General features: G+C 36.5%; 1 protein-coding gene across 1 annotated transcript; it reads left to right on the top strand.

Moving 5' to 3' along the window:
- Nucleotides 1-236: 236 nt before the first annotated feature.
- Nucleotides 237-20,103, top strand: LOC136851069 (cysteine-rich, acidic integral membrane protein). Its single transcript, XM_067125039.1, has 23 exons — nucleotides 237-339; nucleotides 2,015-2,143; nucleotides 2,568-2,699; nucleotides 3,919-4,047; nucleotides 4,477-4,605; nucleotides 5,041-5,172; nucleotides 6,495-6,620; nucleotides 7,021-7,107; nucleotides 7,594-7,725; nucleotides 9,098-9,226; nucleotides 9,691-9,819; nucleotides 10,264-10,395; nucleotides 11,514-11,642; nucleotides 12,071-12,199; nucleotides 12,631-12,717; nucleotides 14,147-14,278; nucleotides 14,694-14,825; nucleotides 16,002-16,133; nucleotides 16,644-16,775; nucleotides 17,211-17,342; nucleotides 18,840-18,971; nucleotides 19,392-19,482; nucleotides 20,094-20,103. The coding sequence occupies exons 1-23, from the start codon at nucleotides 237-239 to the stop codon at nucleotides 20,101-20,103; spliced, it is 2,727 nt and encodes a 908-aa protein (XP_066981140.1).
- The last annotated feature ends 7,118 nt before the right edge of the window (nucleotides 20,104-27,221 follow it).

Below are 27,221 nucleotides of genomic sequence, written 5' to 3'. Positions count from 1 at the left end.
AGAAGAGAAAGAAACTAATTCAAGTGAAGGAAAATGTAGATATGGGAAACACAAGGAATAAAAACTAATTGCACTTAGGATAATAATAATATATTAAACTTTTGTTCATCTAACGAAAGAGGAATTTTATCCTAGTAAAGTATGTAATTGAATGATCAATATTGATTTAAAAATGTTAGTGAATCTCTGTTTTCTTTATTACACAGGATGCACTATAACATCTACATGTTCCCAAAATGGAGGATATTGTGCCAAGAGGCCAGTGCAACAGTAATGATGAAGAACAAATGCAAGGGGGTGTGACGGACCTGGCTGTGAAATGTTGTGTTCCTCAAACAGGTTTGTTTACTTTAAAATTCTGACGTGTTATCAAATAGTGTAGTGTAGAGTGCATGTCTCTCTCTCTCTCTCTCTCTCTCTCTCTCTCTCTCTCTCTCAGATTTTATATCTATTAACAAACAGCACAAAAAGTAATGATGTAGTCACCATTTGTTATGATGTTCTTTTCTTATTGTTGTAATGTTATTCGAGTCCAAGAAGGATTAGGAAGACACAGTGCAGCTTTCTTACTCATTAACACACTAATAAAATATACAGTATTTATACAAATTAAGTGAATCGAATTGAATGAGCCTTTCTTTCATCTCAACCCACAACTGGTGAGGCTCACTGTTTCTCCTCTGCTTCTCTTTCTTCTGTCTGCTATCTATCTGCTTTTCCTCCCTTCAAACTTGCTTTTTGAAGGTTCTTGAAAGTAAAAATACCCATCCCATCAACAGGCAGGCAATACCTTCTCTCCCGCCTTGTAAACGTCCTAAGTGGTTGGAGCTTATCTAACGACGTCCTTTTGGGTGTGATTAAATGACATAATCCCCTCCTTCGTAGGTGGGACTAATGACGTCACCGGAAATCTTTAGGTTCCGGCGAAAGTTGAAAGGTCAGCTCAAAGGCCGGACGGTTAGGCATTTTTGTTATTGAATGTGGTTAGATTACTGGCACCCGTGTTTTGGCTACATAATCATAAAACTTCCTGATCGTTATTCTATCTCTCTCTTTCTATATGTCTCATTTCTTTATTATTCATTCTTTCTCTCTATCTTTGTCTACCACTGGTTCTCTCTGATTTCTTTTTCTCCCTTTTATATTTACGTTATTCCTACCTAATATTCTCCCAGCTATCATTATAAAATAAAAAGTAAGAAAGGTCACTTAAAATATCAAGATTAAGAAAAGTAATGATCTCGTGATAGACCTAGAAGAGAAAGAAGCTGATGTCAGGTGAAGGAAAATGTAGATTTGGGAAACAGAAGGAATGAAAAACTAACTGCATTTGTGATATTAATAATACATTAAACTTTTGTTCACATAAGGAAAAGGACACTTTCATCCTGATAAAGTATGTAATTGAATTATCAATATTAATTTAAAAATGTTAGTGAATTCTCTGTTTTCTTTATTGTACAGGATGCACTATAACATCTACATGTTCCCAAAATGAAGGATATTGTTCCAAGGGCCAGTGCAAGTAATGATGAGCAAATGCAAGGGTTGTGACGGACCTGGGTGCTGCTGCGTCCTCAAAAGGTTTGTTTATTTAGAATTCTCCACGTTAATCAAAGTGTACAAGAGTGCATCTTAACTGCTCTCTCTCTCTTGTCTCCACTGTCTCTCTCTGATTTCTTTCTCTCTTTCTCTCTCTCTCTCTCTCTCTCAGTTTTTAGATCTATTAGGCAAACAGCACAAATAAAAGCAAGAGAAGTAACTGAAAATATCAAGATTAAGAAAAGTAATGATCTCATGATAAACCTAGAAGAGAAAGAAACTAATTCAAGTGAAGGAAAATGTAGATATGGGAAACACAAGGAATAAAAACTAATTGCACTTAGGATAATAATAATATATTAAACTTTTGTTCATCTAAGGAAAGGGGCATTTTTATCCTAGTAAAGTATGTAATTGAATTATCAATATTGATTTAAAAACGTTAGTGAATTCTGTTTTCTTTATTGTACAGGATGCACTATAACATCTACATGTTTCCAAAATGGAGGATATTGTGCCAAGGGCCAGTGCGACAGTAATGATGAGCAAATGCAAGGGGGGTGTGACGGACCTGGGTGTAAATGCTGCGTCCCTCAAACAGGTTTGTTTATTTAGAATTCTTCACGGGTAATCAAAGTGTACGAAGAGTGTATCTTAACTGCTCTCTCTCTCTCTCTCTCTCTCTCTCTCTCTCTCTCTCTCTCTCTCTCTCTTAGATCTTTAGATCTAGGCTATTAGGCAAACAGCAAAAATATAAAGCAAGAGAAGTAACTGAAAATATCAAGATTAAGAAAAGTAATGATCTCATGATAAACCTAGAAGAGAAAGAAACTAATTCAAGTGAAGGAAAATGTAGATATGGGAAACACAAGGAATAAAAACTAATTGCACTTAGGATAATAATAATATATTAAACTTTTGTTCATCTAAGGAAAGAGGAATTTTTATCCTAGTAAAGTATGGAATTGAATGATCAATATTGATTTAGAAATGTTAGTGAATTCTCTGTTTTCTTTATTATACAGGATGCACTATAACATCTACATGTTCCCAAAATGGAGGATATTGTGCCAAGGGCCAGTGCAACAGTAATGATGAAGAGCAAATGCAAGGGGGGTGTGACGGACCTGGCTGTAAATGCTGTGTTCCTCAAACAGGTTTGTTTACTTAAAATTCTTGACGTGTTATCAAATAGTATGCGCAGAGTGCATGTCTCTCTCTCTCTCTCTCTCTCTCTCTCTCTCTCTCTCTCTCTCTCTCTCTCTCTCTCTCTCTCTCTCTCTCTCAGATTTTATATCTATTAGGCAAACAGCACAAATTGTAATGATGTAGTCACCATTTGTTATGATGTTCTTTTCTTATTGTTGTAATGTTATTCGAGTCCAAGGAGGATTAGGAAGACACAGTGCAGCTTTCTTACTTCATTAACACACTAATAAAATATACAGAATTTATACAAATTAAGTGAATCGAAGTATGAGCCTTTCTTTCATCAACAACCCACAACTGGTGAGGCTCACGACCTCTCTCCTCTGCTTCTCTTTCTTCTGTCTGCTATCTATCTGCTTCTCTCTCCCTTCAAACTTGCTTTTGAAGGTTCTTGAAAAAAAATGCCCATCCCATCAACAGGCAGGCAATACCTTCTCTCCCCGCCTTGTAAACGTCCTAAGTGGTTGGAGCTTATCTAACGACGTCCTTTGGGTGTGATTAAATGACATAATCCCCTCCTTCGTAGGTGGGACTAATGACGTCACCGGAAGTCTTTAGGTTCCGGCGAAAGTTGAAAGGTCAGCTCATAGGCAGGACGGTTAGGCATTTTTGTTATTGATTGTGGTTAGATTACTGGCACCCGTGTTTTGGCTACATAATCATAAAACTTCCTGATCATTATTCTCTCTCTCTCTTTCTCTATGTCTCATTTCTTTATTATTCATTCTTTCTCTCTATCTTTGTCTACCACTGGTTCTCCCTTCTTTTTCTCTGATTTTTTTATTCAACTCCCTTTTATATTTACTTAAAATTCAAGATTAAGAAAAATGATTCTCCCTAGAGCTATCATTATAAAATAAAAACAGTAAGAAAAAACTAACTCAAAGGTTACTTTAAATATTTCTGGTGATTAAATTCAAAAGTCAATGATCTCCAAAATAAGCTGTATAGACCCAGAAGAGAGAACCAGTAGTTAAGTCAGGTGAAGGAAAATGTAGATTTGGGAAACAGAAGGAATGAAAAACTAACTGCATTTGTGATATTAATAATACATTAAACTTTTGTTCACATAAGAAAAGGACACTTTCATCCTGATAAAGTATGTAATTGAATTATCAATATTAATTTAAAAATGTTAGTGAATTCTCTGTTTTCTTTATTGTACAGGATGCACTATAACATCTACATGTTCCCAAAATGGAGGATATTGTGCCAAGGGCCAGTGCGACAGTAATGATGAGCAAATGCAAGGGGGGTGTGACGGACCTGGGTGTAAATGCTGCGTCCCTCAAAAAGGTTTGTTTATTTAGAATTCTCCACGTGTAATCAAAGTGTACGAAGAGTGTATCTTAACTACTCTCTCTCTCTCTCTCTCTCTCTCTCTCTCTCTCTCTCTCTCTCTCTCTCTCTCTTCTCTCTCTCAGTTTTTAGATCTATTAGTTCAAACAGCACAAATAAAAAGCAAGAGAAGTAACTGAAAATATCAAGATTAAGAAAAGTAATGATCTCATGATAAACCTAGAAGAGAAAGAAACTAATTCAAGTGAAGGAAAATGTAGATATGGGAAACACAAGGAATAAAAACTAATTGCACTTAGGATAATAATAATATATTAAACTTTTGTTCATCTAAGGAAAGGGGCATTTTATCCTAGTAAAGTATGTAATTGAATTATCAATATTGATTTAAAAACGTTAGTGAATTCTGTTTTCTTTATTGTACAGGATGCACTATAACATCTACATGTTTCCAAAATGGAGGATATTGTGCCAAGGGCCAGTGCGACAGTAATGATGAGCAAATGCAAGGGGGGTGTGACGGACCTGGGTGTAAATGCTGCGTCCCTCAAACAGGTTTGTTTATTTAGAATTCTTCACGGGTAATCAAAGTGTACGAAGAGTGTATCTTAACTGCTCTCTCTCTCTCTCTCTCTCTCTCTCTCTCTCTCTCTCTCTCTCTCTCTCTCTCTCTCTCTCTCTCTCATTTTTCTAGATGTATTAGGCAAACAGCAAAAATATAAAGCAAGAGAAGTAACTGAAAATATCAAGATTAAGAAAAGTAATGATCTCATGATAAACCTAGAAGAGAAAGAAACTAATTCAAGTGAAGGAAAATGTAGATATGGGAAACACAAGGAATAAAAACTAATTGCACTTAGGATAATAATAATATATTAAACTTTTGTTCATCTAAGGAAAGAGGAATTTTTATCCTAGTAAAGTATGTAATTGAATGATCAATATTGATTTAAAAATGTTAGTGAATTCTCTGTTTTCTTTATTACACAGGATGCACTATAACATCTACATGTTCCCAAAATGGAGGATATTGTGCCAAGGGCCAGTGCAACAGTAATGATGAAGAGCAAATGCAAGGGGGGTGTGACGGACCTGGCTGTAAATGTTGTGTTCCTCAAACAGGTTCGTTTACTTAAAATTCTTGACGTGTTATCAAATAGTGTACGCAGAGTGCATGTCTCTCTCTCTCTCTCTCTCTCTCTCTCTCTCTCTCTCTCTCTCTCTCTCTCTCTCAGATTTTATATCTATTAGGCAAACAGCACAAATTGTAATGATGTAGTCACCATTTGTTATGATGTTCTTTTCTTATTGTTGTAATGTTATTCGAGTCCAAGGAGGATTAGGAAGACACAGTGCAGCTTTCTTACTTCATTAACACACTAATAAAATATACAGTATTTATACAAATTAAGTGAATCGAAGTATGAGCCTTTCTTTCATCTCAACCCACAACTGGTGAGGCTCACGACCTCTCTCCTCTGCTTCTCTTTCTTCTGTCTGCTATCTATCTGCTTCTCTCTCCCTTCAAACTTGCTTTTTGAAGGTTCTTGAAAGGAAAATGCCCATCCCATCAACAGGCAGGCAATACCTTCTCTCCCGCCTTGTAAACGTCCTAAGTGGTTGGAGCTTATCTAACGACGTCCTTTTGGGTGTGATTAAATGACATAATCCCCTCCTTCGTAGGTGGGACTAATGACGTCACCGGAAGTCTTTAGGTTCCGGCGAAAGTTGAAAGGTCAGCTCATAGGCAGGACGGTTAGGCATTTTTGTTATTGATTGTGGTTAGATTACTGGCACCCGTGTTTGGCTACATAATCATAAAACTTCCTGATCATTATTCTCTCTCTCTTTTCTCTATGTCTCATTTCTTTATTATTCATTCTTTCTCTCTATCTTTGTCTACCACTGGTTCTCTCTGATTTCTTTTTCTCCCTTTTATATTTACGTTATTCCTACCTAATATTCTCCCAGCTATCATTATAAAATAAAAAGTAAGAAAGGTCACTTAAAATATCAAGATTAAGAAAAGTAATGATCTCGTGATAGACCTAGAAGAGAAAGAAGCTAAGTCAGGTGAAGGAAAATGTAGATTTGGGAAACAGAAGGAATGAAAAACTAACTCCAAAGAGGAATTAGAGGAATTTATTTCTGGTGATAGAAATTCATTTCTCGTCATAATGTTAATAAATACTGTATTTGCTAAACCAGTTTCTTAGCCACGTAAAAATAAGTCTAATCCTTCAGGCCAGCCCTAGGAGAGCTGTTAACCAGCTCAGTGGTCTGGTTAAACTAAGATATACTTAACTGCATTTGTGATATTAATAATACATTAAACTTTTGTTCACATAAGGAAAAGGACACTTTCATCCTGATAAAGTATGTAATTGAATTATCAATATTAATTTAAAAATGTTAGTGAATTCTCTGTTTTCTTTATTGTACAGGATGCACTATAACATCTACATGTTCCCAAAATGGAGGATATTGTGCCAAGGGCCAGTGCGACAGTAATGATGAGCAAATGCAAGGGGGTGTGACGGACCTGGGTGTAAATGCTGTCCCTCAAACAGGTTTGTTTATTTAGAATTCTCCACGTGTAATCAAAGTACAAAGTGTATTATCTCTAAGAGTCTATCTCTCTCTCTCTCTCTCTCTCTCTCTCTCTCTCTCTTTTTAGATCTATTAGGCAAACAGCACAAATAGAAAGCAAGAGAAGTAACTGAAAATATCAAGATTAAGAAAAGTAATGATCTCATGATAAACCTAGAAGAGAAAGAAACTAATTCAAGTGAAGGAAAATGTAGATATGGGAAACACAAGGAATAAAAACTAATTGCACTTAGGATAATAATAATATATTAAACTTTTGTTCATCTAAGGAAAGGGCATTTTTATCCTAGTAAAGTATGTAATTGAATTATCAATATTGATTTAAAAACGTTAGTGAATTCTGTTTTCTTTATTGTACAGGATGCACTATAACATCTACATGTTTCCAAAATGGAGGATATTGTGCCAAGGGCCAGTGCAACAGTAATGATGAGCAAATGCAAGGGGGTGTGACGGACCTGGGTGTAAATGCTGCGTCCTCAAACAGGTTTGTTTATTTAGAATTCTTTACGTGTAATCAAAGTGTACGAAGAGTGTATCTTAACTGCTCTCTCTCTCTCTCTCTCTCTCTCTCTCTCTCTCTCTCTCTCTCTCTCTCTCTCTCTCTCTCTCTCTCTCTCTCTCTCTCAGTTTTTAGATCTATTAGGCAAACAGCAAAAATATAAAGCAAGAGAAGTAACTGAAAATATCAAGATTAAGAAAAGTAATGATCTCATGATAAACCTAGAAGAGAAAGAAACTAATTCAAGTGAAGGAAAATGTAGATATGGGAAACACAAGGAATAAAAACTAATTGCACTTAGGATAATAATAATATATTAAACTTTTGTTCATCTAAGGAAAGAGGAATTTTTATCCTAGTAAAGTATGTAATTGAATGATCAATATTGATTTAGAAATGTTAGTGAATTCTCTGTTTTCTTTATTATACAGGATGCACTATAACATCTACATGTTCCCAAAATGGAGGATATTGTGCCAAGGGCCAGTGCAACAGTAATGATGAAGAGCAAATGCAAGGGGGGTGTGACGGACCTGGCTGTAAATGCTGTGTTCCTCAAACAGGTTTGTTTACTTAAAATTCTTGACGTGTTATCAAATAATATGCGCAGAGTACATGTCTCTCTCTCTCTCTCTCTCTCTCTCTCTCTCTCTCTCTCTCTCTCTCTCTCTCTCTCTCTCTCTCTCTCTCTCTCTCAGATTTTATATCTATTAGGCAAACAGCACAAATTGTAATGATGTAGTCACCATTTGTTATGATGTTCTTTTCTTATTGTTGTAATGTTATTCGAGTCCAAGGAGGATTAGGAAGACACAGTGCAGCTTTCTTACTTCATTAACACACTAATAAAATATACAGTATTTATACAAATTAAGTGAATCGAAGTATGAGCCTTTCTTTCATCTCAACCCACAACTGGTGAGGCTCACGACCTCTCTCCTCTGCTTCTCTTTCTTCTGTCTGCTATCTATCTGCTTCTCTCTCCTTCAAACTTGCTTTTTGAAGGTTCTTGAAAGGAAAATGCCCATCCCATCAACAGGCAGGCAATACCTTCTCTCCCGCCTTGTAAACGTCCTAAGTGGTTGGAGCTTATCTAACGACGTCCTTTTGGGTGTGATTAAATGACATAATCCCTCCTTCGTAGGTGGGACTAATGACGTCACCGGAAGTCTTTAGGTTCCGGCGAAAATTGAAAGGTCAGCTCATAGGCAGGACGGTTAGGCATTTTTGTTATTGATTGTGGTTAGATTACTGGCACCCGTGTTTTGGCTACATAATCATAAAACTTCCTGATCATTATTCTCTCTCTCTCTTTCTCTATGTCTCATTTCTTTATTATTCATTCTTTCTCTCTATCTTTGTCTACCACTGGTTCTCTCTGATTTCTTTTTCTCCCTTTTATATTTACGTTATTCCTACCTAATATTCTCCCAGCTATCATTATAAAATAAAAAGTAAGAAAGGTCACTTAAAATATCAAGATTAAGAAAAGTAATGATCTCGTGATAGACCTAGAAGAGAAAGAAGCTAAGTCAGGTGAAGGAAAATGTAGATTTGGGAAACAGAAGGAATGAAAAACTAACTCCAAAGAGGAATTAGAGGAATTTATTTCTGGTGATAGAAATTCATTTCTCGTCATAATGTGGTTCGGATTCCACAATAAGCTGTAGGTCCCGTTGCTAGGTAACCAGTAGGTTCTTAGCCACGTAAAAATAAGTCTAATCCTTCGGGCCAGCCCTAGGAGAGCTGTTAACCAGCTCAGTGGTCTGGTTAAACTAAGATATACTTAACTTAACTGCATTTGTGATATTAATAATACATTAAACTTTTGTTCACATAAGGAAAAGGACACTTTCATCCTGATAAAGTATGTAATTGAATTATCAATATTAATTTAAAAATGTTAGTGAATTCTCTGTTTTCTTTATTGTACAGGATGCACTATAACATCTACATGTTCCCAAAATGGAGGATATTGTGCCAAGGGCCAGTGCAACAATAATGATGAGCAAATGCAAGGGGGGTGTGACGGACCTGGGTGTAAATGCTGCGTCCCTCAAACAGGTTTGTTTATTTAGAATTCTTCACGTGTAATCAAAGTGTACAAAGAGTGTATCTTAACTGCTCTCTCTCTCTCTCTCTCTCTCTCTCTCTCTCTCTCTCTCTCTCTCTCTCTCTCTCTCTCTCTCTCTCTCTCTCTCTCTCTCTCTCTCTCTCTCTCTCTCAGTTTTTAGATCTATTAGGCAAACAGCACAAATAAAAAGCAAGAGAAGTAACTGAAAATATCAAGATTAAGAAAAGTAATGATCTCATGATAAACCTAGAAGAGAAAGAAACTAATTCAAGTGAAGGAAAATGTAGATATGGGAAACACAAGGAATAAAAACTAATTGCACTTAGGATAATAATAATATATTAAACTTTTGTTCATCTAAGGAAAGGGGCATTTTTATCCTAGTAAAGTATGTAATTGAATTATCAATATTGATTTAAAAACGTTAGTGAATTCTGTTTTCTTTATTGTACAGGATGCACTATAACATCTACATGTTCCCAAAATGGAGGATATTGTGCCAAGGGCCAGTGCGACAGTAATGATGAGCAAATGCAAGGGGGGTGTGACGGACCTGGGTGTAAATGCTGCGTCCCTCAAACAGGTTTGTTTATTTAGAATTCTTCACGGGTAATCAAAGTGTACGAAGAGTGTATCTTAACTGCTCTCTCTCTCTCTCTCTCTCTCTCTCTCTCTCTCTCTCTCTCTCTCTCTCTCTCTCTCTCTCTCTCTCTCTCTCTCTCAGTTTTTAGATCTATTAGGCAAACAGCACAAATAAAAAGCAAGAGAAGTAACTGAAAATATCAAGATGAAGAAAAGTAATGATCTCATGATAAACCTAGAAGAGAAAGAAACTAATTCAAGTGAAGGAAAATGTAGATATGGGAAACACAAGGAATAAAAACTAATTGCACTTAGGATAATAATAATATATTAAACTTTTGTTCATCTAAGGAAAGGGGAATTTTTATCTTAGTAAAGTATGTAATTGAATGATCAATATTGATTTAGAAATGTTAGTGAATTCTCTGTTTTCTTTATTATACAGGATGCACTATAACATCTACATGTTCCCAAAATGGAGGATATTGTGCCAAGGGCCAGTGCAACAGTAATGATGAAGAGCAAATGCAAGGGGGGTGTGACGGACCTGGCTGTAAATGCTGTGTTCCTCAAACAGGTTTGTTTACTTAAAATTCTTGATGTGTTATCAAATAGTATGCGCAGAGTGCATGTCTCTCTCTCTCTCTCTCTCTCTCTCTCTCTCTCTCAGATTTTATATCTATTAGGCAAACAGCACAAATTGTAATGATGTAGTCACCATTTGTTATGATGTTCTTTTCTTATTGTTGTAATGTTATTCGAGTCCAAGGAGGATTAGGAAGACACAGTGCAGCTTTCTTACTTCATTAACACACTAATAAAATATACAGTATTTATACAAATTAAGTGAATCGAAGTATGAGCCTTTCTTTCATCTCAACCCACAACTGGTGAGGCTCACGACCTCTCTCCTCTGCTTCTCTTTCTTCTGTCTGCTATCTATCTGCTTCTCTCTCCCTTCAAACCGTTTTTTTGAAGGTTCTTGAGAGGAAAATGCCCATCCCATCAACAGGCAGGCAATACCTTCTCTCCCGCCTTGTAAACATCCTAAGTGGTTGGAGCTTATCTAACGACGTCCTTTTGGGTGTGATTAAATGACATAATCCCCTCCTTCGTAGGTGGGACTAATGACGTCACCAGAAGTCTTTAGGTTCCGGCGAAAGTTGAAAGGTCAGCTCACAGGCAGGACGGTTAGGCATTTTTGTTATTGATTGTGGTTAGATTACTGGCACCCGTGTTTTGGCTACATAATCATAAAACTTCCTGATCGTTATTCTCTCTCTCTCTTTCTCTATGTCTCATTTCTTTATTATTCATTCTTTCTCTCTATCTTTGTCTACCATTGGTTCTCTCTCATTTCTTTTTCTCCCTTTTATATTTACGTTATTCCTACCTAATATTCTCCCAGCTATCATTATAAAATAAAAAGTAAGAAAGGTCACTTAAAATATCAAGATTAAGAAAAGTAATGATCTCGTGATAGACCTAGAAGAGAAAGAAGCTAAGTCAGGTGAAGGAAAATGTAGATTTGGGAAACAGAAGGAATGAAAAACTAACTGCATTTGTGATATTAATAATACATTAAACTTTTGTTCACATAAGGAAAGGACACTTTCATCCTGATAAAGTATGTAATTGAATTATCAATATTAATTTAAAAATGTTAGTGAATTCTCTGTTTTCTTTATTGTACAGGATGCACTATAACATCTACATGTTCCCAAAATGGAGGATATTGTGCCAAGGGCCAGTGCGACAGTAATGATGAGCAAATGCAAGGGGGGTGTGACGGACCTGGGTGTAAATGCTGCGTCCCTCAAACAGGTTTGTTTATTTAGAATTCTTCACGTGTAATCAAAGTGTACAAAGAGTGTATCTTAACTGCTCTCTCTCTCTCTCTCTCTCTCTCTCTCTCTCTCTCTCTCTCTCTCTCTCTCTCTCTCTCTCTCTCTCTCTCTCTCAGTTTTTAGATCTATTAGGCAAACAGCACAAATAAAAAAAGCAAGACTTCAAGATTAAGAAAAGTAACGATCTCATGATAAACCTAGAAGAGAAAGAAACTAATTCAAGTGAAGGAAAATGTAGATATGGGAAACACAAGGAATAAAAACTAATTGCACTTAGGATAATAATAATATATTAAACTTTTGTTCATCTAAGGAAAGGGGCATTTTTATCCTAGTAAAGTATGTAATTGAATTATCAATATTGATTTAAAAACGTTAGTGTATTCTGTTTTCTTTATTGTACAGGATGCACTATAACATCTACATGTTCCCAAAATGGAGGATATTGTGCCAAGGGCCAGTGCAACAGTAATGATGAGCAAATGCAAGGGGGGTGTGACGGACCTGGGTGCAAATGCTGCGTCCCTCAAACAGGTTTGTTTATTTAGAATTCTTTACGTGTAATCAAAGTGTACGAAGAGCGTATCTTAACTGCTCTGCTCTCTCTCTCTCTCTCTCTCTCTCTCTCTCTCTCTCTCTCTCTCTCTCTCTCTCTCTCTCTCAGGTTTTAGATCTATTAGGCAAACAGCACAAATAAAAAACAAGAGAAGTAACTGAAAATATCAAGATGAAGAAAAGTAATGATCTCATGATAAACCTAGAAGAGAAAGAAACTAATTCAAGTGAAGGAAAATGTAGATATGGGAAACACAAGGAATAAAAACTAATTGCACTTAGGATAATAATAATATATTAAACTTTTGTTCATCTAAGGAAAGGGGAATTTTTATCCTAGTAAAGTATGTAATTGAATTATCAATGTTGATTTAAAAACGTTAGTGAATTCTGTTTTCTTTATTGTACAGGATGCACTATAACATCTACATGTTCCCAAAATGGAGGATATTGTGCCAGGGGCCAGTGCGACAGTAATGATGAGCAAATGCAAGGGGGTGTGACGGACCTGGGTGTAAATGCTGCGTCCCTCAAACAGGTTTGTTTATTTAAAATTCTTTTACGTGTAATCAAAGTGTACGAAGAGTGTACTTCAACAATAACTGCTCTCTGCTCTCTCTCTCTCTCTCTCTCTCTCTCTCTCTCTCTCTTAACTCTCTCTCTCTCAGTTTATAGCTACAGAAATAAAAAGCAAGAAGAAGTAACTTAAAATATCAAGATTAAGAAAAGTAATGATCTCATCATAAATCAAGATAAAAGTACCTCAAGATAAAGAAATAGATAGAACTTATGTGAAGGAAAATGTAGATATGGGAAACACAAAGAATAAAAAGTAACTAAAATTTTTGATGTGTAATCAAATACTGTACGCAGAGTGCATCTTTTTCTGCTCTCTCTTTCTCTCTCAGATTTTATATCTATTAGGCAAACAACACAAATTGTAATGATGTAGTCACCATTTGTTATGATGTTCTTTTCTTATTGTTGCAATGTTATTCGAGTCCAAGGAGGATTAGGAAGACACAGTGCAGCTTTCTTACTTCATTAACCCACTAATAAAATATACAGTATTTATAGAAATTAAGTGAATCGAAGTATGAGCCTTTCTTTCATTTCAACCCACAACTGGTGAGGCTCACGACCTCTCTCCTCTGCTTCTCTTTCCTCTATCTGCTTCTCTCTCCCTTCAAGCTTGCTTTTTGAAGGTTCTTGAAAGGAAATGCCCATCCTATCCCATGAATAGGTGGGCAATAGCTTCTCTCCCACCTTGTAAACGTCCTAAGTGGTTGGAGCTTATCTAATAACGTCCTTTTGTGTGTGATTAAATGACTTAATCCCCTCCTTCATAGGTGGGAAAATGATGTCACCGGAAGTCTTTAGGTTGCGGCGAAAGTTGAAAGGTCAGCTCACACATAGGACGGTTAGGCATTTTTGTTATTGATTGTGGTTAGATTACTGGCACCTGAGTTTTGGCTACATAATCATAAAACTTCCTGATCGTTATTCTCTCTCTCTCTCTGTCTCGTTTCTTTATTATTCATTCTCTCTCCCTCTCTCTCTGCCTCTTTCTTTGTCTACCACTAGTTCTCTCTCATTTCTTTTTCTCCCTTTTATATTTATTAACTAATATTCTCCCAGCTATCATTATAAAATAAAAAGTAAGAAAGGTCCCTTAAAATATCAAGATTAAGAAAAGTAATGATGTCGTGACAGACCTAGAAGAGAAAGAAGCTAATTCAAGTGAAGGAAAATGTAGATATGGGAAACAGAAGGAATGAAAAACTAACTGCATTTGGGATAATAATAATACATTTAACTTTTGTTCACCTACGGAAACGGGCATTTTTATCCTAGTAAAGTATGTAATTGAATTATCAATACTAATTTCAAAATGTTAGTGAATTCTCTGTTTTCTTTATTGTACAGGATGCACTATAACATCTACATGTTTCCAAAATGGAGGATATTGTGCCAAGGGCCAGTGCAACAGTAATGATGAAGAGCAAATGCAAGGGTGGTGTGACGGACCTGGGTGTAAATGCTGTGTCCCTCAAACAGGTTTGTTTATTTAAAATTTCTTACATGTCATCAAAGTGTACGAAGAATGCATCTTAACTGCTCTCTCTCTCTCTCTCTCTCTCTCTCTCTCTCTCTCTCTCTCTCTTCTCTCTCTCTTAGCAGTCAAACAGCACAAATAAAAGCAAGAGAAGTAACTTAAAATATCAAGATTAAGAAAAATAATGATCTCAAGATAAACCTAGAAGAGAAAGAAGCTGATTTAAGTGAAGGAAAATGTAGATATGGGAAACACTAAGAATAAAAACTAATTGCACTTAAGATAATAATAATAATAATACATTAAACTTTTGTTCACCTAAGGAAAGGGGCATTTTTATCCTAGTAAAGTATGTAATTGAATTATCAATATTTATTTAAAAATGTTAGTGAATTCTCTGTTTTCTTTATTGTACAGGATGCACTATAACATCTACATGTTCCCAAAATGGAGGATATTGTGCCAAGGGCCAGTGCAACAGTAATGATGAAGAGCAAATGCAAGGGGGGTGTGACGGACCTGGCTGTAAATGCTGTGTCCCTCAAACAGGTTCGTTTACTTATAATTCTTGACGTGTAATCAAATACTGTACGCAAAGTGCATCTTTTTCTGCTCTCTCTCTCTCTCTCTCTCTCTCTCTCTCTCTCTCTCTCTCTCTCTCTCTCTCTCTCTCTCTCTCTCTCTCTCTCTTTCTCTGTCAGATTTTATATCTATTAGGCAAACAGCACAAATTGTAATGATGTAGTCACCATTTGTTATGATGTTCTTTTCTCATTGTTGTAATGTTATTAGAGTCCAAGGAGGCTTAGGAAGACACAGTGCAGCTTTCTTACTTCATTAACACACTAATAAAATATATAGTATTTACACAAATTAAGTGAATCGAAGTGTGAGCCTTTCTTTCATCTCAACCCACAAGTGGTGAGGCTCACGACCTCTCTCCTCTGCTTCTCTTTCTTCTATCTGCTATCTATCTGCTTCTCTCTCCCTTCAAGCTTGCTTTTTGAAGGTTCTTGAGAGGAAAATGCCCATCCAATCAATGGGAGGGCAATACCTATTCTCCCGCCTTGTAAACGTCCTAAATGGTTGGAGCTTATCTAACGATGTCCTTTTGGGTGTGATTAAATGACTTAATCCCCTCCTTCTTAGGTGGGACTAATGACGTCACCGGAAGTCTTTAGGTTCCAGGGAAAGTTGAAAGGTCAGCTCACAGGTAGGACGGTTAGGCATTTTTGTTATTGATTGTGGTTAGATTACTGGCACCTGTGTTTTGGCTACATAATCATAAAACTTCCTGATCGTTATTCTTTCTCTCTGTCTCGTTTCTTTGTTATTCATTCTCTCTCCCTCTCTCTCTCTGTCTCTTTCTTTGTCTACCACTGGTTCTCTCTCATTTCTTTTTCTCCCTTTTATATTTATTAACTAATATTCTCCCAGCTATCATTATAAAATAAAAAGTAAGAAAGGTCACTTAAAATATCAAGATTAAGAAAAGTAATGATCTCGTGACAGACCTAGAAGAGAAAGAACTAATTCAAGTGAAGGAAAATGTAGATATGGGAAACAGAAGGAATGAAAAAACTAACTGTACTTGGGATAATAATAATACATTAAACTTTTGTTCATCTACGGAAAAGGGCATTTTTATCCTAGTAAAGTATGTAATTGAATTATCAATACTGATTTAAAAATGTTAGTGAATTCTCTGTTTTCTTTATTGTGCAGGATGCACTATAACATCTATATGTTTCCAAAATGGAGGATATTGTGCCAAGGGCCAGTGCAACAGTAATGATGAAGAGCAAATGCAAGGGTGGTGTGACGGACCTGGGTGTAAATGCTGTGTCCCTCAAACAGGTTTGTTGATTTAAAATTCCTTTACGTGTCATCAAAGCGTACATGAAGACTGTATCTTAACTGCTCTCTCTCTCTCTCTGTCATCTCTCTCTCCTATCTTAACATCAAAGCGTACGAAGACTATCTTAACTGCTCTCTCTCTCTCTCTCTCTCTCTCTCTCTCTCTCTCTCTCTCTCTCTCTCTCTCTCTCTCTCTCTCTCTCAGTTTTTAGATCTATTAGGCAAACAGCACAAATGGAAAACAAGAGAAGTAACTTAAAATATCAAGATTAAGAAAAGTAATGATCTCATGATAAACCTAGAAGAGAAAGAAGCTGATTCAAGTGAAGGAAAATGTAGATATGGGAAACACAAGGAATAAAAACTAACTCACTTGGGATATTAATAATAATACATTAAACTTTTATTCACCTAAGGAAAGGGGCATTTTTATCCTAGTAAAGTATGTAATTGAATTATCAATACTGATTTCAAAATGTTAGTGAATTATCTGTTTTCTTTATTGTGCAGGATGCACTATAACATCTATATGTTTCCAAAATGGAGGATATTGTGCCAAGGGCCAGTGCAACAGTAATGATGAAGAGCAAATGCAAGGGTGGTGTGACGGACCTGGGTGTAAATGCTGTGTCCCTCAAACAGGTTTGTTTATTTAAAATTCGTTACGTGTCATCAAAGCGTAACAAGAGCGTATCTTAACTGCTCTCTCTCTCTCTCTCTCTCTCTCTCTCTCTCTCTCTCTCTCTCTCTCTCTCTCTCTCTCTCTCTCTCTCAGTTTACATCTATTAGGCAAACAGCAGAAATAAAAAGCAAGAGAAGTAACTTAAAATATCAAGATTAAGAAAAGTAATGATCTCATGATAAACCTAGACGAGAAAGAACTAATTCAAGTGAAGGAAAATGTAGATATGGGAAACACAAGCAATAAAATCTAACTCACTTGGGATAATAATAATAATACATTAAACTTTTATTCACCTAAGGAAAGGGGAATTTTTATCCTAGTAAATTATGTAATTGAATTATCAATATTGATTTAAAAACATTGGTGAATTCTCTGTTTTCTTTATTGTACAGGATGCACTATAACATCTACATGTTCCCAAAATGGAGGATATTGTGCCAAGGGCCAGTGCAACAGTAATGATGAAGAGCAAATGCAAGGGGGGTGTGACGGACCTGGGTGTAAATGTTGTGTCCCTCAAACAGGTTTGTTTATTTAAAATTCCTAACGTGTCATCAAAGTGTACGAAGATTGTATCTTAACTGCTCTCTCTCTCTCTCTCTCTCTCTCTCTCTCTCTCTCTCTCTCTCTCTCTCTCTCTCTCTCTCTCTCTCTCTCTCTCTCTCTTTTAGATCTATTAAGCAAAAAGCACAAATAAAAAGCAGGAGAAGTAACTTAAAATACCAACATTAAGAAAAGTAATGATCTCATGATAAATCAAGATTAAGAAAAGTATGATCTCATGATAAACCTAGAAGAGAAAGAAGCTGATTCAAGTGAAGGAAAATGTAGATATGGGAAACACAAGGAATAAAAACTAACTAAAATTTTTGATGTGTAATCAAATACTGTATGCAGAGTGCATCTTTTTCTGCTCTCTCTCTCTCTCTCTCTCTCTCTCTCTCTCTCTCTCTCTCTCTCTCTCTCTCTCTCTCTCTCTCTCTCTCTCTCAGATTTTATATCTACTAGGCAAACAGCACAAATTGTAATGATGTAGTCTCCATTTGTTATGATGTTCTTTTCTTATTGTTGTAATGTTATTCGAGCCCAAGGAGGATTAGGAAGACACAGGGCAGCTTCCTTACTTCATTAACCCACTAATAAAATATACAGTATTTATAGAAATTAAGTGAATCGAAGTATGAGCCTTTCTTTCATTTCAACCCACAACTGGTGAGGCTCACGACCTCTCTCCTCTGCTTCTCTTTCTTCTATCTGCTTCTCTCTCCCTTCAAGCTTGCTTTTTGAAGGTTCTTGAAAGGAAATGCCCATCTTATCCCATGAATAGGTGGGCAATAGCTTCTCTCCCACCTTGTAAACGTCCTAAGTGGTTGGAGCTTATCTAATGACGTTCTTTTGTGTGTGATTAAATGACTTAATCCCCTCCTTCATAGGTGGGACTAATGATGTCACTGGAAGTCTTTAGGTTGCGGCGAAAGTTGAAAGGTCAGCTCACAGGTAGGATGGTTAGGCATTTTTGTTATTGATTGTGGTTAGATTTATGGCCCCTGTGTTTTGGCTACATAATCATAAAACTTCCTGATCGTTATTCTCTCTCTCTCTCTCTTTCCCTCTGTCTCGTTTCCTTATTATTCATTCTCTCTCCCTCTCCCTCTGTCTCTTTCTTTGTCTACCACTAGTTCTCTCTCATTTCTTTTTCTCCCTTTTATATTTATTAACTAATATTCTCCCAGCTATCATTATAAAATAAAAAGTAAGAAAGGTCACTTAAAATATCAAGATTAAGAAAAGTAATGATGTCGTGACAAACCTAGAAGAGAAAGAAGCTAATTCAAGTGAAGGAAAATGTAGATATGGGAAACAGAAGGAATGAAAAACTAACTGCATTTGGGATAATAATAATACATTTAACTTTTGTTCACCTACGGAAACGGGCATTTTTATCCTAGTAAAGTATGTAATTGAATTATCGATATTGATTTCAAAATGTTAGTGAATTCTCTGTTTTCTTTATTGTACAGGATGCACTATAACATCTTCATGTTTCCAAAATGGAGGATATTGTGCCAAGGGCCAGTGCAACAGTAATGATGAAGAGCAAATGCAAGGGTGGTGTGACGGACCTGGATGTAAATGCTGTGTCCCTCAAACAGGTTGTTTATTTAAAATTTCTTACATGTCATCAAAGTGTACGAAGAATGCATCTTAACTGCTCTCTCTCTCTCTCTCTCTCTCTCTCTCTCTCTCTCTCTCTCTCTCTCTCTCTCTCTCTCTCTCTATTAGGCAAACAGCACAAATAAAAAGCAAGAGAAGTAACTTAAAATATCAAGATTAAGAAAAATAATGATCTCATGATAAACCTAGAAGAGAAAGAAGCTGATTCAAGTGAAGGAAAATGTAGATATGGGAAACACTAGGAATAAAAACTAATTGCACTTAGGATAATAATAATAATACATTAAACTTTTGTTCACCTAAGGAAAGGGGCATTTTTATCATAGTAAAGTATGTAATTGAATTATCAACACTGATTTAAAAATGTTAGTGAATTCTCTGTTTTCTTTATTGTACAGGATGCACTATAACATCTACATGTTTCCAAAATGGAGGATATTGTGCCAAGGGCCAGTGCAACAGTAATGATGAAGAGCAAATGCAAGGGGGGTGTGACGGACCTGGCTGTAAATGCTGTGTCCCTCAAACAGGTTCGTTTACTTATAATTCTTGACGTGTAATCAAATACTGTACGCAGAGTGCATCTCTCTCTCTCTCTCTCTCTCTCTCTCTCTCTCTCTCTCTCTCTCTCTCTCTCTCTCTCTCTCTGTCAGATTTTATATCTATTAGGCAAACAGCACAAATTGTAATGATGTAGTCACCATTTGTTATGATGTTCTTTTCTCATTGTTGTAATGTTATTAGAGTCCAAGGAGGCTTAGGAAAACACTGTGCAGCTTTCTTACTTCATTAACACACTAATAAAATATACAGTATTTATACAAATTAAGTGAATCGAAGTATGAGCCTTTCTTTCATCTCAAATCACAACTGGTGAGGCTCACGACCTCTCTCCTCTGCTTCTCTTTCTTCTGTCTGCTATCTATCTGCTTCTCTCTCCCTTCAAACTTGCTTTTTGAAGGTTCTTGAGAGGAAAATGCCATCCAATCAATGGGAGGGCAATACCTTTTCTCCCGCCTTGTAAACGTCCTAAGTGGTTGGAGCTTATCTAACGATGTACTTTTGGGTGTGATTAAATGACTTAATCCCCTCCTTCATAGGTGGGACTAATGACGTCACCGGTCGTCTTTAGGTTCCAGGGAAAGGTGAAAGGTCAGCTCACAGGTAGGACGGTTAGGCATTTTTGTTATTGATTGTGGTTAGATTACTGGCACCTGTGTTTTGGCTACATAATCATAAAACTTCCTGATCGTTATTCTTTCTCTCTCTCTTTCTCTCTGTCTCGTTTCTTTGTTATTCATTCTCTCTCCTCTCTCTCTCTCTGTCTCTTTCTTTGTCTACCACTGGTTCTCTCTCATTTCTTTTTCTCCCTTTTATATTTATTAACTAATATTCTCCCAGCTATCATTATAAAATAAAAAGTAAGAAAGGTCACTTAAAATATCAAGATTAAGAAAAGTAATGATCTCGTGACAGACCTAGAAGAGAAAGAACTAATTCAAGTGAAGGAAAATGTAGATATGGGAAACAGAAGGAATGAAAAACTAACTGCACTTGGGATAATAATAATACATTAAACTTTTGTTCACCTACGGAAAAGGGCATTTTTATCCTAGTAAAGTATGTAATTGAATTATCAATACTGATTTAAAAATGTTAGTGAATTCTCTGTTTTCTTTATTGTACAGGATGCACTATAACATCTATATGTTTCCAAAATGGAGGATATTGTGCCAAGGGCCAGTGCAACAGTAATGATGAAGAGCAAATGCAAGGGTGGTGTGACGGACCTGGGTGTAAATGCTGTGTCCCTCAAACAGGTTTGTTGATTTAAAATTCCTTACGTGTCATCAAAGCGTACGAAGACTGTATCTTAACTGCTCTCTCTCTCTCTCTCTCTCTCTCTCTCTCTCTCTCTCTCTCTCTCTCTCTCTCTCTCTCTCTCTCTCTCTCAGTTTTTAGATCTATTAGGCAAACAGCACAAATGGAAAACAAGAGAAGTAACTTAAAATATCAAGATTAAGAAAAGTAATGATCTCATGATAAACCTAGAAGAGAAAGAAGCTGATTCAAGTGAAGGAAAATGTAGATATGGGAAACACAAGGAATAAAAACTAACTCACTTGGGATATTAATAATAATACATTAAACTTTTATTCACCTAAGGAAAGGGGCATTTTTATCCTAGTAAAGTATGTAATTGAACTATCAATATTGATTTAAAAACATTGGTGAATTCTCTGTTTTCTTTATTGTACAGGATGCACTATAACATCTACATGTTCCCAAAATGGAGGATATTGTGCCAAGGGCAACAGATGAAACACATAATGATGAAGGTGCAAATGCAAGGGGGGTTTGTTTATTTAAAATTCCTTACGTGTCATCAAAGTGGTGTATCTTAACTGCTCTCTCTCTCTCTCTCTCTCTCTCTCTCTCTCTCTCTCTCTCCTGGCTCTCTCTCTCTCTGGTGGTTTTATCTATTAGCTAAAAAGCAAAAGAAGTAACTTAAATTATCAAGATTAAGAAAAAATGATCATGATAAGTCAAGATTTGTTAATGATCTCATGATAAACCTAAAGAGAAAGAAGCTGATTGAAGTGAAGGAAAATTGATACATGTTTTTGATGTGTAATCAAATACTGTACGCAGAATGCATCTTTTTCTGCTCTCTCTCTCTCTCTCTCTCTCTCTCTCTCTCTCTCTCTCTCTCTCTCTCTCTCTCTCTTGTTTTAGATTTAATATCTATTAGGCAAACAGCACAAATTGTAATGATGTAGTCACCATTTGTTATGATGTTCTTTTCATTGTTGTAATGTTATTAGAGTCCAAGGAGGCTTAGGAAGACACAGTGCAGCTTTCTTACTTCATTAACACACTAATAAAATATACAGTATTTATACAAATTAAGTGAATCGAAGTGTGAGCCTTTCTTTCATCTCAACCCACAACTGATGAGGCTCACGACCTCTCTCCTCTGCTTCTCTTTCTTCTATCTGCTATCTATCTGCTTCTCTCTCCCTTCAAACTTGCTTTTTGAAGGTTCTTGAGAGGAAAATGCCCATCCCATCAATAGGCGGGCAATATCTTCTCTCCCGCCTCGTAAACGTCCTAAGTGGTTGGAGCTTATCTAACGACGTCCTTTTGTATGTGATTAAATGACTTAATCCCCTCCTTCGTAGGTGGGACTAATGACGTCACCGGAAGTCTTTAGGTTCCAGTGAAAGATGAAAGGTCAGCTCACAGGTAGGACGGTTAGGCATTTTTGTTATTGATTGTGGTTAGATTACTGGCACCCATGTTTTGGCTACATAATCATAACACTCCCTGATCGTCATTCTCTCTCTCTCTCTCTTTCTCTCTGTCTTGTTTCTTTATTATTCATTCTCTCTCTCTCTCTCTCTCTCTCTCCCACTGGTTCTCTCTCATTTCTTTTTCTCCTCTTTATATTTACGTTATTCCTAACTAATATTCTCCCAGGTATCATTACAAAATAAAAAGTAAGAAAAGTAATGATCTCGTGACAGACCTAGAAGAGAAAGAAGCTAATTCAAGTGAAGGAAAATGTAGATATGGGAAACAGAAGGAATGAAAAACTAACTGCATTTGGGATAATAATAATACATTTAACTTTTGTTCACCTAAGGAAAAGGGCATTTTCATCCTAGTTAAGTATGTAATTGAATCATCAATATTACTTAAAAAATGTTAGTGAATTCTCTGTTTTCTTTATTGTACAGGATGCACTATGACATCTTCATGTTCCCAAAATGGAGGATATTGTGCCAAGGGCCAGTGCAACAGTAATGATGAAGAGCAAATGGAAGGGGGGTGTGATGGACCCGGGTGTAAATGCTGTGTCCCCAAAAGAGGTTTGTTTGTTTGCAATATTTGTAAATGAGTAATCATATAGTACGAGGACTTCATCTTTTTTGGCCTCTCTCTCTCTCTCTCTCTCTCTCTCTCTCTCTCTCTCTCTCTCTCTCTCTCTCTCTTAAATCGAAGTGAAAAATTATTACTATTATTATTATTATTATTATTATTATTATTATAATATTTGGGAGGAGAACTTCTCTGTACACTGTAAATAATGGCTGTTTCTAAGGCATTCTAAAGCATAGTGTTTTTTCTATTGTTCTTACAATCTTTTTTTTATCAGCTTGCAGCTGGTATATCAAGGTTCCTAAGGGCATGTACAGTTTTTCTGTCGTCTTAGTTTTATTGCCTCTAACGTTTCGACACAAACTCTGGTGGTCATCAGGAAGAGTTCCAAAGATTAAATGAACTGACATGCTGCACAAGGGATATGACCACTACCAAACTGTCTCTCCTGCCACCTCCAAGAAGGGTCCATCCTTACATATTATATAGAAAAACATACCAAAAGACCTGAAAGAGAAGAGCTTGTAAAGAACACAAAGATTACAGACTGGGCAATAGACTGCCGATGCCTACGGCTTCTTGAGGTACTCCATATGTTGGAAAAAACCAAGTATTAACACAGTGAAAGAAACTGAATTTCACACCACCATCATCAGGAGAAATATAGGAAACCAGCCAGTGCCAAACATCAAGAGAGAGAGAGAGAGAGAGAGAGAGAGAGAGAGAGAGAGAGAGAGAGAGAGAGAGAGAGAGAGAGAGCACACTGGATGCCAGCGGCATGTCACCTGGGCAATCTATAATACAAGCCACACCAGCAGGGGGTACCTAAGCCAACACCCATCTCCAACCACAACACAACGCCTCCGAGACCAATTTTGTCATCAACCCACGACCAATCAAAATTCAATCCACACACAGCCTCTCAACTTTACAATCAAATGCAGCTGCAATCATCGCCTCCCCTTCCTTGTCGTCCTCATCGAGCAATAGGAGGTGCACTTCACCACAAAGGTGTATAGAAAACCCATGAACCTGCCTGTGTCTAAACGGTGAGAGTGAGTGCCAGAGAGATATAAACAATCTGCTATCAGTGCCCTCGTCAGAAGAGCTCTCTTGCACTGCTCCTTCTGGATGGACACACATGTAGAGCTGGAAACACACTGTCCAGGTTCTCATCAATAATGTGCATGCAAATCGGTATGTGGACACGTGCGTTAGAAGAGTTGTGGATAGATGGTACCATCGTCCCACCACCTCTGATGACATCAGACTCTTCTATATGGGAAGATTCCATAAGGGATATAAAGAGGACAAATGCACCCGCAAGTCCATCACTGAAGGCAACATCAGCCCATCTGACCCCAAGAGAGAGATCAGGCTCGTTACATTTTACAGAAATAGAAAAATCAGCAGCCTAGTGATGAAGAATAACTCAGCCCCCTCCATGCAGGATCCTTTGAAGAGAACCAACGTGGTCTACCGATACAAATGCCCTGTCCGTTTCCTTACAGTTGATCATGTCTAAAAAAATAAAAGCGTGGGCACCAAAATGTAAGGAAATGCTACAAAAAAAAATAAATTTTTTTATTTTTTGTAGCATTTCCTTCCACGTTTAGCACCAACGCTTTTCTTTTTGTAGACATAATAGATTGTAAGAAAATCCTGGTGTGTCTCAAAAAATAATTTTCTACTTTTTAGTGCATTTTAATGAAAGCGTGCTTTAACATTTTTTTTAGATTTTATCTTATACTTTTCAGTTTTGACAGAAATTGTAACTGATTTATGATTTTAACTAAAAAAAAAGTTGATGTGATATCCTGTCAATTCACAGGTTTGAAAAATCCGTAGAGCTATTAGCTTATTCTGCCGAGTAAAAGAAGGTATGAAAAATCCAAAGTTTCATACATATCCTGAGATACTGGGAGAGATCACTGTAGTGTCACTAGATTTCACTGCTGACCTACTGATCATGTAAGGCTGTACTGTCACCAGACTGAGTAGCCATGCAAAAGTTCCAGTCCATCGGACGAAAGGAACGGGTCAAAAATTGAATTACAAGTTTTGACCTAAACAGACAGCCACACAGACAGACCGAGAGACACAGAAGTCAAGTTAAATAAAAGCATGTAAAAACAACCCAGCAAACGTCTTTGAAGAGAAGTAGTGTCATCTATGAATTTACACACCTGGTGGAAAGATGCCACTACTCAAATATCGAGATGACTGCTACCAAACTCTCCAAGCATCTCTCCTGCCACCTTCAAGAACACAAAGATTATAGACAAGACATCACCCGCTGACACCTACGGCTTCTCAAGGAACTCCATATATAATGGATAAACCAAGTGTTAACATGGTAAATAAAACTGAACTTCTCCCCATTGTCATTAGGAGAAACAGAAAAAATCAGGCCAGAGAGCACTGGATGCCGTTAGCATATCACCAGGGTAATCTATAATACCAGCCACACCAACAGGGGGTACCCGAGAAAACACCCACTCCCAACTAACAATACAACACCTCTGGGACCAATTTCGTCACCAACCCGTGACCAATCAAATTAAGTCCACTAACCGAACTGCCAACTGTAAACCACCCGCTTACTATTTATACCAATTCATTCAGTCTTTGTAGTTCCTCAATGACCAGCAGAGCGTGTGTCGAAACGTTAGAGGTAATAAAACTAAGCCAAACGAAAAACTTAATATGTCTGTAGGAAACTTCATATCCCAATTACATGCTAATGAAAAGAAAATTTTAAGACGAATAGAGATGCCTCTATACTAACTGAATGCCAAAGAAACACCCATTACTTTCCATAATAATAATAATAATAATAATAATAATAATAATAATATAATAATAATAATAATAATAATAATAATAATAATTATTATTATTATTATTATTATTATTAACTCATAACTATTAATGAATTGTATATCTTCTTTTTGTCCAGAATGCACCAATAAGCGTATATGTTACCAAAATGGAGGATATTGTGCCAAAGGCCAGTGCAACAGTAATGATGAACAGGAAATTCCAGGGGGATGCGACGGACCTGGGTGTAAATGCTGTGTCCTTAAAACAGGTTTGTTTGTGATGTTTAATCAAATAGTGTATGCAGAGTTTTTCATTTTTGCTTTCTCTCTCTCTCTCTCTCTCTCTCTCTCTCTCTCTCTCTCTCTCTCTCTCTCTCTCTCTCTCTCTCTTTACTTATTCCTCCTAAGCAAACTGATAAAATAAAAAAGTAAGAAAAGTCACTAATAATATCAAGATTCCGAAAAGGACAGATGGCATGACAGACCTAGACAAGAAAAAAAAGCTGATGCACAAGGAAGAGAATGTAGAAATGGGGAATAGCAGTCTTTCATCCCACCACTACTAAAACAAGATGGTACATTGCTTAATGGCCCTAAGAAAAAGGATGACCTGCTTCATCGAGCTTCTGAAGCTAAGCAATCAGCTGAGGATGTCCCTCTCGCCCATACCTGTTATCCTGAACCTGTTCTTACAAAATTTTGCATTTCGCTCTAGGGACGATAAGAATACTCTTGATAATCTTGATAGCTGGGGTGAAGAAGATCCCGATGGGTTCTTCCTTTCGTTTTTTAAAAAATGTTTCTAGAGAGTTGCCTCCCAAGATTACTTGATTCTATAGATTTTTACGTCGAAATAGTTTTTTTGTTGATGAGCTCAAACTTGGTAATACAGTGCATATTCCAAAGAGTTGCTTATCTTCAGACTGCTGTAACTACAGGCCAATTTCTAGTCTCCCTGTGATTTCTTAATCTGCATATATTTTTTATATTTATTTATAACCTCTTTCATTTATCATTCTTTCGAATAACTAACCCATTCTTTGGTATTTCCTATTATCTTCTGTAACTTGTATCAAATGAACACCATATTCTTTGAAAGCTTAGATTTCAATTCGATGATCCCGTAGGCTTGTTCCATATGAATAGGGGTTTATCTTTTGAATAATAATAATAATAATAATAATAATAATAATAATAATAATAATAATAATAATAATAATAATAATAATAATAATAATAATTATTATTATTATTATTATTATTATTATTATTATTATTATTATTATTATATTATTATTATTAATATTATTATTATTAGGGAGGAGACCTTCTCTGAGGGCAGTGGCGTTGGCAATAATGCCCGTTTCCATGGTATTCAATTTGTATAGTCTTCTATACTCGTGTTTCAGTCTTCTTTTCATCAGCATGCAGCTAGTATATCAAGTTTCCTAATGACATATACAGTGTTTATGTTGTCACAGTTTTATTGCCTCTAACGTTTCAACACACGCTCTGGTGGTCATC

The sequence above is a fragment of the Macrobrachium rosenbergii genome, chromosome 23 (assembly GCF_040412425.1).
Source record: "Macrobrachium rosenbergii isolate ZJJX-2024 chromosome 23, ASM4041242v1, whole genome shotgun sequence".
In the NCBI taxonomy this organism is placed as follows: Eukaryota; Metazoa; Arthropoda; class Malacostraca; order Decapoda; family Palaemonidae; genus Macrobrachium; species Macrobrachium rosenbergii.
This window is presented reverse-complemented; position numbering and strand designations above follow the sequence as displayed.

Bases quoted from the DNA above. Each gene is read 5' to 3' on its own strand.
- LOC136851069 (XM_067125039.1), top strand. From the start codon at position 237: ATGGAGGATATTGTGCCAAGAGGCCAGTGCAACAGTAATGATGAAGAA. The intron at 340-2,014 runs GTTTGTTTACTT...TTTATTGTACAG, and splicing joins ATGTTGTGTTCCTCAAACAG to GATGCACTATAACATCTACA. The intron at 10,396-11,513 runs GTTTGTTTACTT...TTTATTGTACAG, and splicing joins ATGCTGTGTTCCTCAAACAG to GATGCACTATAACATCTACA.